The 12,492-nt window shown below is 44.7% G+C and overlaps 1 protein-coding gene across 1 annotated transcript in view; it reads right to left on the bottom strand.

Moving 5' to 3' along the window:
- Positions 1-12,492, bottom strand: part of CACNA1I (calcium voltage-gated channel subunit alpha1 I) — a 164,764-nt gene that overhangs the window by 80,065 nt on the left and 72,207 nt on the right. Inside the window, exons 3-4 of the mRNA XM_031057759.1 lie at positions 3,653-3,764; positions 2,529-2,662 (exon numbers count right to left, since the gene is read on the bottom strand). Coding sequence (XP_030913619.1) covers positions 2,529-2,662; positions 3,653-3,764 — 246 coding nt within the window. The remainder of the gene's footprint in view (positions 1-2,528; positions 2,663-3,652; positions 3,765-12,492) is intronic.

Raw genomic sequence — 12,492 nt, 5'->3', positions numbered from 1 at the left:
AATGCCCCCCAGAGTGGGCCCTGCCTCCTCCTCACTTTTCCATGCTACAGTCTGTTCTTTGCAACCTTTGCTGCCTTGCTGGTGTTTATTTGGAGAGGGAGAAGGGAGGAGAAAGGGCCAGGAAGTACAATCCATATTCTGGAAACTGAGAGAAGCTGCATGGACCCCAGGCTGGGCATTGCTCCCCGACATCAGAGATGTTTCCTTAGGAGCCAAGTTTATGACCTCCCTTACAGAAAACAAGAATCCAGGATGATGAAAAGGAGAAGGCTCTTAGAGAACACTGATTAGCCTCTGATCAGGATCCAGCTCTCTGGTATGCAGACAATGTGCAAGACCTAATGCTAGGTGTCCTCCCTAAGTCAATGCTAGGGCAGCATCTGGACAGCATGGCTTCAGTAAGCTGAAGGCATGATCCAGGCGTGGAATCAATAAGGATAAAGGTTGGGGCTTACATCTGAGGTTAAGCAAAAGCCTACAGTATGTAAGGACAAGTTAAAGCCTTGGATTTGATTTAAACAGTGCAGACAATTTTAATGAATTTCAAAGAATAATGAATTAATAACCACAAGCTTTTATAACTCGAAATACATTATATAGTCATTAGTTCTATATAACTAAATGGAAAAATCTTTCTTTAGCAGAAGTCCTTTGAGATCAGATATTCTAATGAGATTACTATCATTTCATTCTGACACCTCATGAGGACAACTGAATAGAAATCAGGAAACAAATTTCTTTCAGTTTTGGACCTGAAATAAAAAAATCCTCCACACAGATTATTTAATATCTAAGGAGTTGATTCAAAGTCTCCTTGGCATTAAAAGAAGTTCATATATGAGCTTTTTTTCCTAGTACTGCTATCAGATGCACAAAAGACTATCTCTCCTCAAATTCCTGCCAGCAATGGTGACAGAAGGAAATATGTAAGGGCGTTTGCTCCCTCCTTGCCTAGGTTGTGTGGATTTCACTTGTTTTCTGCATGAAGTATTTGAGCTCTCCCTCTTTCATTTAGTATTGCCCCACCCTCTCTTCAGACAGCACCACTCACATACCATGCTTGCAGGGACCCCAGGCAGAGCAAGACCCCAGTTCCCACACATTTTTACCCCATGCTGGTTTTCCTGTGCCCACCTGGAGCAGAGTCTTTCTCCCGGCACACTGCGGCACATCACCCGCACGGAGCAGCGCCATGGGCTCCAAGGCCCCCTTTTCAAACCTACCCAGCTTTTCCTTCCTCACAGGCTGCTGTGCTAGGGTCTTTGCTCTCCCTGCACCCAGTCTCGGGCAATTCAGCCACCAGGAGCTCAGGCTAGAACATACAATGATCTGGCTTTCTTCAGCACCAAGTCTCAGGGGCTTTAACTGGCACTTCTAATGTCTGGCCACTTTAAATCAGATCTTAACCCCAGCAGAATCAGCTACAAGAAAGGTCTTCCCATCTCACACACATTGTGTTAATTTAGAAAAGCCTACAGCTTTCATCTGCCTGTCCTCTTTCATGCACAACCTGGCTGAGAATCAGCCTTCAAATTTTTACAGCTGCACCAAGTTTGAAAATCTCTGCTCCTCCCAGAAGCAAACAATTATCTGCTCCTCCAGAGGGAATGACTTTCAACTCTTGCTGTAGAAGAACTCTGTCAAAAGCAAATATAAAGACAGTGCTGCTCCACACCAGGGGGAAAACTGCAAAGTGAGCTCAAACTCACTGCTAGCTCAGTCAGTAATACATGCACTTCCAGGCAACAGTGGGGCTGGTAATTCCTGGCTAAAGAAAAATAAAATCGAGGGCTTCCATCTGAAAAGATGTTCACTTTTTTTTTCCCTGTGAGAAGAGCAATATACCATATTTATTTCTGGTTTTTTGGGGTTTTTTGATTTGTTTTTTTTTATGCCACAAGGCATTCTAATTGAAAATTAGAATTCTGGGGGAAAAGCACATCCCACTGGTATCAGAAATGGACATTTTGCTGTGATTTAGCAGGCAAATTCTCATAGACTTTCCACTTGATACATGCAGAGGGGAAAATCAAAGCTTCACCATAGCAACTTTGTTGTAAAAAACCCTCAAATGTCAACTTGTCCCAATAGTACTGCGGGTAATGCTGGTGCAATACAAAACCAAAAAGCCCTGAATAAAAACCCCACATTCCTACCCTTGAAACACTGCTGCTGGAAACAGAAATGTTAGCTTTAGTTTGGTTCTGGTAAAGGTTACACCTCTTCTACCTAGACACTTTAAAAACACAAAAACCCAGAAATGTCTCTGGACGAGCTCTTCAGCTGGTACAAATGAGCACCCTCTGCTGAAGTTGTGCTAGACAGGTGGCTGCACATCAGCTGAGGAGCTGAGCTACCTTGTCCGCTCTTTCTTCCCCTGGCTGCTAACCCCAGCATGCCCAAATCCAGCTTGGCTGCTGCACTGGAGTAGCACCACAGTGGAAACTTTCTCCTCAGTCAAATCATTTCTGTTCCATACAAGACTCTAGTAAACCCAAAATAAACCAACCCAGAAATTATCAACCTACCCAGCCATGACAATGAAGAAATCCAGGCGGTTCCAGGTGTCTCCAAGGTAACACTTCTTGCCAAAGATCCCCAGGGCCACCATCTTCAAGACCATTTCCATGGCAAAGAAGATGAAGATGAAATCATCAAACACCTGCCAAACAGAAACCCAAGAGCATATTTCACAAGCATTCTCAGCCTTGGACTTTCAAACACAGAATGTGAGAAAAATACTAATTTCAGTACTCCTGAAAATGAGATCAAGGCAGGGCTGGAAAAGTTTCTTCCACGTAGCCCTGGCATCAGAGTTTCTTGCTGCTCAAGCTCAGTGAGGGCTTTTAAAGTTTTTTCACCCACAGGTGCAACAACTGATGCAGACTCAGAGACTCCTTACATAGACTTCAAAAGTGGTGTTGGTTCAGCACCAGCAGATTTAAACTTGGCCAGGAAAACCCTGTTTTTTCCAAGATCCCCCAGGGAGGGACTCCTCATCCCATTGCTGCAGATGGCTCAGCTGAGGACATAGTGCAGCTTCCCTCACAGCCTGGACAGCACATCACAGAGAGAAGCTTCAGATACCTGAAAGCCTTAACCACTGTGCGTGACAGCCTTTGCTGTCATCTTCTCTTTGGGGAAGCATCAAGCACAGCTGGTGTCTTACAGTCTGGATGTACTCATGGCCCTTCTAAGCATTCTCTTTATTTCTTCTCCCTTTGGGCATCCTGAATTCCACAGTATCTGTTGAATCAGTAATAGTTTTGCACATCACCAGGCTACCAAATGCATGGGGGCTGCTGTTCCCTCCTGCCTGGGCTGTGTAACCTCAGTTATTTCTCCCGGGCCTAACCCTGACCCATGTGTCTTGTGGGTGTCTGTGTCAGGAAACCCCTGCTTATGTGCAGGTTCATTAATATTAGCAAGTGTTCAGTATTGCACAGTCACAAGTAAAGTTCATTCATTCTCTCTCTTGTCCCATTCCCTGCTCAAAGCAGGCTCTTGCCATTTTACAGCAGGAGAGCTCACTGCCAGCGACGGCCTTGCCAGCCTCTCCGGGAGGGCATCGCCCACACGCTGAAGGAAAGCATGCATGAAAATTTGTGACTTGGACTGAAGCACCATCACAACGAGAAGGAAATCTGCTTACCTGCAAGATTTTACACCTGTCAGAGAGGCAGTCCATATCCTCACATGGCTGGTACATTCCCAGGGTGACACAGTTTAGCAAAATCACCATCATGCTGACACACTCGAACCAGGTGGAAGAGAGAGTCAAGGAAAACTTCTGCAAAAGCATCATGGCTGAGATAAGCTTGCTCTAGGCTTGAGTAACAAGGTAGGAAGATTAAGGGAAAGAAGTGCTGGTAGGCTGATTTATTATATTCCCACATTCTCTGCACCCAGTTCATCACTACTCCATTCCTTGATTAAGCCAAAACTCTTTTATAAAAGGGAAAGCAGAGGTAGCACAAAAGGCCTAAAGTACTTACACAAGTCAAATCATTGCCAGAGTCAAACACATGCTTGCTCCTCTCCTGTTGGTTTGCAGAGTCCCTTCCCTCTTTGGTTTACTGAATATTCCAAACACATGGAAGAGGCTTTCCAAGGTGGGCTATACCTAAACATATCATAGACCTCCAAGATCAAGGGATCTAAATCAAAATGGGCAGATTGATCTCTACATGATTATTGCCCTTCTGGAAAGGCTGGACCTCTCTGTTGTCCCCTCTCAGAGAAACCTGGGGGTAAATAAGTGCCACTGATCCTGTCACTATGTTTCCAGCAGTGACCAATGCTGGATAAAACTCCACAACACGCCCAAGTTACTCACTAACTATAAGGAGAATTTGTGTTTCTGACCCCAGCTGGTGATCTGTTTATGCCCTAAAGCATGAGGATTGATAGTCCTTATAATTGTTTTCTCAGCTACGCTCGTGTCCCTGCAGATGCTTTGCTTATTCATTTGAATCCTTTGTTGATAATCTTGCTAAAATATCTGCTTTGATAATAGTTAGCAGCCCAGAGCTACATTGGCTAATTATACTTTACATTAAAAACTGTTCCCTCCTATTTATTATTAATTTGTTGTCTTAGAATTTTGTCAAGTGCCACTCCATTTATGTATTAGGGAAGTAGATAAAAATAATGTATTTGTGTGACCTTTGTACTCTACACATTCTAGCTGCCCCCTCTCACCATCCCTCTCCTCCTGAAGGAGTTTTAAAGCCTGATACACACTTACCCAAGAACTCATTTACAGTATTTTAGCTCTAAAAGAGGGTACATTTGTGCAGTACTTTCCAGTGTTCTCATTGCAAAGCAGTGATGTAGACTAAATAGACCTCCAGCCTCTGGCAGAAATGTTCTTGGGCATTTTACACACCTCATGACAACATATCTGCCCAGTCCCCACTGTCAGACAATTTTATCTTTTTTAAATAGGAGAGGCACAAAATTATCTACTTAAAATCCAACCCACTGAGTGCATCCATTTTCAGTCCTTTCAGTACTGAATCTAAAAGGGCAGCCTGTATCTCTGATCACTTCTGAAAGACATTCAGCTTCTGTGGTTTGTTCTGAGCAACTCTTCCATGCTCATTCTCTGACAGTGATTTATGACTAAACTGCACAATCTGATCTAGAAGATTATTAATTCTCTCTCTTCTCCCCCACCTGGTTTGTGGTGAGCTACCTTCAATTGCAAAATCAGACAAGAGCAGGGCACTAGTTCTACTGTTCCAATTATGCTCTAATGTGATTTCAAGAATGTGTTATCACTACCCCTCACAAAGTTAATCCCATGTGCTCTACAAAGTCATGCACATGAAGCCCACCCTCAATGTAGGCTTCAAAACCAGGCTCTTTTCTGAGAGGAATGCACCAAAAGGGCACCAAGTATTTTCACTCAGGATCTATGCAACACAACTTCAACTTCCCACCTCCCTCTTTCTTGCACATTTCTTTAATGATCAGACCTGAAGGCCAGGAAAGCAATTTGAGAGTTTTCCATTAGCTCACACAGGGTTTTTAGATAAGACTGCAGTTCTTTTTCTGGACTCTTCAGAATCTGTTTGGTGCCACCATTGCCTTACAGAAACACAGAATGGTTGATGTTGGGAGGGCCTCTGGAGGTCATCTTGTCCACCTTCCCTGCCCAAAGTAGCATCAACTACAGCAGATTGCTCAGGGTTAAATCCACTTGGGGCTTGAATATCTTCAGGTATAGAGGCACCAGAACGTCTCTGGGCAACCTGCTCCAGCATTTTATTATTACACAGAAAATAAGTGTTTCCTTAAGTTAAAATAGGACATATCCCACTTTTCAGGCTGTGACCATTACCTCTTGGCCTGTCACTGGGCATCACTGAGCAGTCTGTGTCCTTTACTCCTCCTATCAGGTATCAATACACATGGATAAGAGCTCCCTAAACCATCTCTCCTCCAGCCTGAGCAGCCCCAGCTCTCTCAGCCTTTCCATTTTTGCAGGTGCTTTGACAGTGACTGGAAAGGCAGCACCAGTGAAGCCCTGATAGAGGGGTCAGTGCTGAATGACATTCTTCAAGGGCCAAAACAGTGTCAGAGCAGTCTGAGACAATGGTTGCAAAAGTCCTTCTCCCTGGGGATAAGGATGTCAGAAGATACGTGGACAAAACCAGGGTCTCAAACCTTCCTGGAACAAATTAATGCATGACAAATGAAAAGCAGAAATTGTTTTAAAAGCCATTTGGCTTTTTTTTCTCCAGAAAGCATGACACAAGAGAGTTGGAGGCAGAGAGTATTACTCAGAGTACAGCCCAACTCGGGAAAGTTGGGAGTTTTGATCCAACACAGATCTACACTTCTATGCACGTGCCTTGGCAGCAGCAGTGCCAGGGCAGCACGCTCCCATGTTTCCTTGCAGAGCTCCCCAAAGGCCATGCAGACCATGGCAGGGGGCTGGCAGCTTCTGGTGAGACCCTGAAGCACAAGACCTAACAAGACATGGCAAGCTCTCCCAAAAAGCCTGAAACTTAGGCCAGCTGTGCAATCTCATCTCATCTTCCTGCTCCAAATGCCATGGCCAGTTGCAGATGATTTCTTCTCCCCTGCTTTTTGGATATCAGCTCTGAGAGTTTGCCAGCATTGTCCAGGCTTCTCAACAATATTACAGAACCACTGGCCATTCCCAGGCTGTTACAGTGGCATTAGAAAAAGCCACTGCCCCATGGTTTTCCTTTCAGAGCAGCTGGAAACGCTGAAAAAGCACATCAAACCTGCAGCAGAAAGGAACAAAGTGCAAGGAGAAAACCAGAGCATCTCCTATCCTCAATCAGGAGGGGTTGCTGCCTGCTTGGGTCGGTGGAGGGGGTAATTAGGACTATCTGCTGCCTTCAATGTGTCACCGTTGTCAACCACAGCTACTGCCTCCTGTCACCACAGCAACAGCCTGCAGCCAGGTTTATCATCGTTCTTTTGGTGATGCCTCCCCCCTCCCATATCCCTCACCCCCCTCCTTTTCCCTGTGCCTGAGCCTGTAATTAATTGCAGCTGCTGACAAAGCCAGTCTTCATAATCTGCATCATTCAGTCAGAAGTTTCATTATTAATTAACTTCTTTCAAAGTTTAAATCTCCTAATTACAAGCAAACCCATGCACATGTTCTCCCCGCCCCGCTCCAGCCCTTCCTCACTTCTTCTCTCCCTTCCCACAGCCTCATTCCCAATATCTTTCCCAGTGAATTCTGGGGCCTGCAAATGGTTTGAAAAACTTTTCACAAATTCTGTCCGTGGCCAGCTTCTCTCCTTGGCCACCACAAGGCGCACCAGAAAATTCACAGGAATCCACTATGTAATAACTTGCCCTTAAAGGGAGGGTTTTCCCCCACTAACTGTGGCAGTTCACAGTTGATTCAAACCCGTTCAGATAAAAGGACAATGGCCCTCATTTGAAAAAGAAATACAGCAAAGGAAGTATTTCCTGAGTTAATCACAGAATATTCTCAGCTAGGAGGATCCACAAGGATCATGGAGTAACCACGGGCTGGTCTCATTATCCACAGAAGTCTCTCCTCCTTAAAAAAGTTTTGTTCATTTCAGCACTGTCTGGAGACATCAAGATCCATATCTAGGTTATATTTTGCCTAGAAAACTTGCACGGGTTCTTTAGCTGGTGCCTGCCTGTGACAGCAAGACTTTGCTGCGGGGTTCCAGCCCTGTCCTTCTGCACCCTGAGCAGGACCTGGCAAGCTGCTGGCCAGAGACAGCCACTGTAAAACTATTGACCCTCCACACCCTGTCTCCCTATGGACAGGGCAGCTCTGGGATGAGGTACAGGGTTCAACAGGGACACACAACACCAGCACACACCAGGAGAGACCCATCATTCACCCCAAACCATCTGGGATGCACTGCAAGCCACAAGCTGCAGGACACTTAAGGAGATATGCAGATGTTTCTGGGACATGTTTTGTGGCAGTGCTTGATAAAACAACTGTGCATAATGGAAAATGATGTTAGAAACAGGTGATGGGAGACAGGCAAAGCTTTTGGGCTCAATTTCTGAATGACAAATAGCAGAAGAAATGTCTGCTGGGCTGCAGCTGTAAATACCTTGCACCTAAAAAGCTGAGTACCACTTAAGGTTCTTGGGATTGACCTTAATCTCCATTTTCTATCACTGACAAAAACACAACAGAGCAAAATAAAACAGTGCTTTGGGGACCCCTCTCTTCTTCCTCCACCATCAGCTGCAGAGGCACAAGTAGCTCCCCAGGGGCTGGCAGGCACTCCTAAAGCACAGAAAATATATAAGCTTTATAGGCATGACAACACCTCAGTGTTTCCTGCTGCCATTTCCAAACTACTCCTAGGGTATGCCTGGTGCCAGTTAAAGTCCTGACTTTCTCAGACCTGTTTAACGTGCAGAGAAATGCCTGACTACAAAGCATTTCCAGCAAGGGGAAAAGCCTGCCAGCCCTGTGGTATGGCTGGTCATGGCAGAACCTGATCCTGCCCCAAAATGGAGAGAAGAGCAGCTCAGTGACTCAAGTGGGAACATGGAGCCCCATGCAATGCATCCTGAACACCAGCCACCCCTCCTACAACTCCTTGTGGCCTCTCAGCTCTGCGCTGCTGCCGGGCAGGCTTGGCTGAGGACACTGCACCGCATCTGCATGAACACTCCTCTCTGCTCCCCCTCGGGCTCCTCCCCACCTACCACTCATCCCACCATCCCTCCACCACCTGAACGGCTTCACCCTGGCATTCCAGTCTGCAGTGATTACATTTTCTTGCCTACCTTTTGAAACAAGCTAAGGACAGCTTCCCTACTTTGTGACTGTCCTGCAAGAAGCCGGTAGGATGCTGTACTTGAAACAGGACAGTTAATATTCTATTTGTAATGGAAGGAGGGATTTGTTGTAAAGGTCAGAGAAGGCAACGGCCCCAAGGAAAGAAATGCTCATTTTCTCTACCTCCTTGCTGTTGTCTTTTGAAAATGTTTTCACAGGCAAGTTTCACTCTTTGCCCCCTCCCACTTTTTCTTATCAACACTCAGCTTTTGTGGGGTTTTTTTCCTTCTGTGTTGATACATGGATGTTTTGTCTTTTCCTACAAAATAAGCTGGCAGAATCAACAGGGTTCTTTCTCTTCAGCTCAGTCTGCTGAGCTAACTCACTAGAAGAAATTGAATGTAACACTGTGTTCACGTGAAGGAAAATACCTCTCAAAATGTGTTTGTGTTCAAATAGATCAAAACAATCAAAACATTTTTTCAAACAAGAAACTTTAAAAATTCTATTTTGTTAAGACTGCAGTATTTCTTCTGTATTTTTTGGTGCAAAGAAAAAATTCAACATAACAGAAAAAAAAGGTTGTTTCTTTTTTTTTTGACCCAACAGAACACCCCAGTTTGGAGTTCTGAGTTTCTGTTGGAAATCAAATGCCAACACCCAGCATTGCAGTGTTGTGATTTCACGGTGGCCAAGCCACAAGGGCAGTTTATCAAGCTTTTCTGCAAGCACTCAAGGTTGACATGCTCTGGGTGCTCCCATGCTGCGCAATCTTGTACACGTTTGCTTCCATCACAGCATCATTTAAACTCTTTTCTCATGAAAGAGCAGCACCTGAGCTTCAGGCGCCTGACATAAGCATTGCTAAGGTCTTCAAGCCTTCAGCAATATTGATGCCAAGGAGAGGACTGTGGTAGAGCCAAGTGCAGTGAAACTATTACATTGATTTGAGAGGCATTGGGGAAGGCTTAACTTGTGTTGGTGCTGCTGGCAGGCAGGACAAGAAACTGCAGAAGGGGGATGCAGTAGAGAAATTTTAAATGGTTGGCAATGCTCCTATATTTCTGCCCTTTGGAAGGGATGTTCTGTCAAGGACAGATTCCTTACAAAAGACAAAGATTCAGTTGTTCCCATGTTAAATCAGATGAACACCAAAAAAACAAAGCACCATTGGTCAGAGCTTCTGATCTTACTTCTAAGGGGTGCTCAGAAAGTGGGTCCTGTGTCAGGCCACATAGAATTTTGGCTGCATAGCTCAGTTTTCATTAGGTTCTAAGCTAAATTTGAATTTAAGTCAGTTGTTTCTCAGGCACCACATCGTATTCCCCTTCAAAGTTTGGCAAGGATTGAAGACGGCTTTTGAAAAATTTTGTTAGGTTTGGTTTTTTCATTACAGAAACAAGATGAAGCAAATATCTCCTTTCTTAAAAACTCTTTCCATAATGATTTATTCAGGTGTTCTAAATGCATCCATTAAACTCTCAAGTCCACTAAAACCAAAAATAGTAGTAAGAAATTTCTGTCAGGAAAAACATACAGTGAAGATTAAAGGTCTAAGAAAGAACCTGAAGAAAAAAGAGGTATTAACACAAGGAGACAAGTCTTCAGATTCTCCAGAAATGGGAGACAACAGGAGATCTCTGACCTAATATAGGGCCCCTTATCAAAGAGGAGGCTGCAGGGAAAAGCAAGGCTTCTTTCAGATACCACTCACCTCCAGAACTCACTGGTACTAAAGCTAGCATGAGTTACACCAAGACTTCTGGCTGTCTCTCACACCATTTACATGGACAGACATTGGTAAAGCAGCCTGGTGTTTTCTCCAGAGGAGGTGTGTGCATCCCAGCACTAATTATTCAAATATCTCACAAATGCCATGCATCCTCATCAATGCTGCTGCACAGCCCTGCTATTAATGATCACCTCCTGCCTGTAGCAGCTGAGCCCCAGAGCTTCTCAACTGATAATGACCCACCTCCAAATTGCATCTGTCTTTCAGGGTGCAACAGAGCATCTGTTTAACAGTGTGCAGCACTCCTACAAAGCTGTTTACTACAGAAAGCATGAAAAAATAGTGTACCTAGGAAAAAAACCCACCTGAGAATCTTTTTTTTTAGGTCAGATGAAAGTAATTACCCAAGTTTAAACTTAAGCAGGGTATTAGAGATAATGACTGTTCCTGGAGAAAGAGCTTTTCAATATCCTCAGATGGCTGGGATTGAGGTTGCCTGTCTTTCCTGCCAGGAAAGCAATACTCCACCATGCTGTGGAACCAGTTCAAGACTGACTTGAGGAATCACACCTCCTGCTGATTCCCAAATGGTGCCTCCTGCAGCATTCTGGCTCTGCCTTGCAGATTACTGTCCAAAATCTGACCTGGCTTCACATTAGGAGCTTCAACAAGGTCACAGCATGAGGCTATAGGACTGCAGCTTGGAACATTGTTATGCTGTGTGACAGGTGAAAGAATTTTGCTCCAGAATCTCCTAGTCAGAGTGGCAGATCCAGCAGCTGCTTCCTGCTGCAAATGGAGTCATAGGAGTAACAGACACCAGAGAAGGACCAGCTGAGAAAACCCCCTGAACCACAAAACTGGGGTCCAAATTTTAAAGTTCTTATTGTTTACTGATCTTTCACACAGCACAAGCAATTCCCCATTGACAGCAGTGGCAAAGTAGGGACCTTGGAAGAGCTAGTCTTTGATTTTGGACTCAGGTGGACCTCTGCTCCAGAGAAGAGCTAAACTTGGCAGGCCAAAACAGAAAAAATATTTGTAGTCCAGAAGTGATTTCAATTAGTAATGTGCTCCAGAATGATGAAATGTGAATTTTACCAGCATAGCTGAATGCTCTGGTCCAGTGCCCCACCCTCCACAGCCCCAGGAAGTGACATGATCAGAGAGACTCGTGGAGTCACCATTCTCTAGCCAGAGCCTGAGTCACTTTTTATAAGATTTAATCTCTCTGTGGCCAAGCTTTCTTGGTGGAAATTTCCTACTAAAGTGTAAAAAAGCATTTTGCAAAGGGAAAGGAAAAAAATATCTCCCAGTCCTCCCTCTGCTTCTGTGTTTCACTGCCCTGTCACCCAGCAGCTTCATCCAAAGTTGTGTAAGTGTTCCTCAGCACCTGTCAAACTGATGCAACAGTCCTGCCAGGTTTGGTAGCGCTGCAGTCCCTTCTTTTACCTTCATATCATGATAGGTTTGAGCAGGGTCCTCATCTTGGGTGGGCCCACTAAACATTATAACCTCTAAATAAATACAGCACCATAACAGCAGTGTTTCTATGACTGAATTTCAAGGAAGGAAGAGGAAAGAACAAGCAATGTTATACTTGGGAGGGCAGGGAAGAGAAATATAAAAAGGAAAGCCTTACTTTTATGCCCCCTCACTGCTCCTAATGTTGTCAGGTTTGTTTATGGATGGGTGTAGGGTTTGTGCTCTTGTTGTGAGCTTTAGGTTCCGTGTGCTTTGGGAAACCATCTGTGGGGCATGAAGAGGATATTCCAGTGAACCTCCTGAAGCAGCTCCCAATCACTGCCCAGGCTTGAGCTGGGAGTCACCACCCCCAGACTGTAGGCACACAACCATGAAAAACAGAGATCTGGGTCCTGGGTGTTGAACTTTACAGCAAATACAAAGGAATGATGGAATGTCTTTGAATAAGAAGCCATTTCCCCAGAGAAGAATTAGGGCAGAAGAAACTTCAACAGCACCAAAG

The sequence above is a fragment of the Geospiza fortis genome, unplaced genomic scaffold (genome assembly GCF_000277835.1).
Source record: "Geospiza fortis unplaced genomic scaffold, GeoFor_1.0 scaffold173, whole genome shotgun sequence".
NCBI lineage: Eukaryota > Metazoa > Chordata > Aves > Passeriformes > Thraupidae > Geospiza > Geospiza fortis.
Note: the sequence above shows the minus strand (reverse complement) of the source record. Positions and strands in the feature narration are given on the sequence as shown.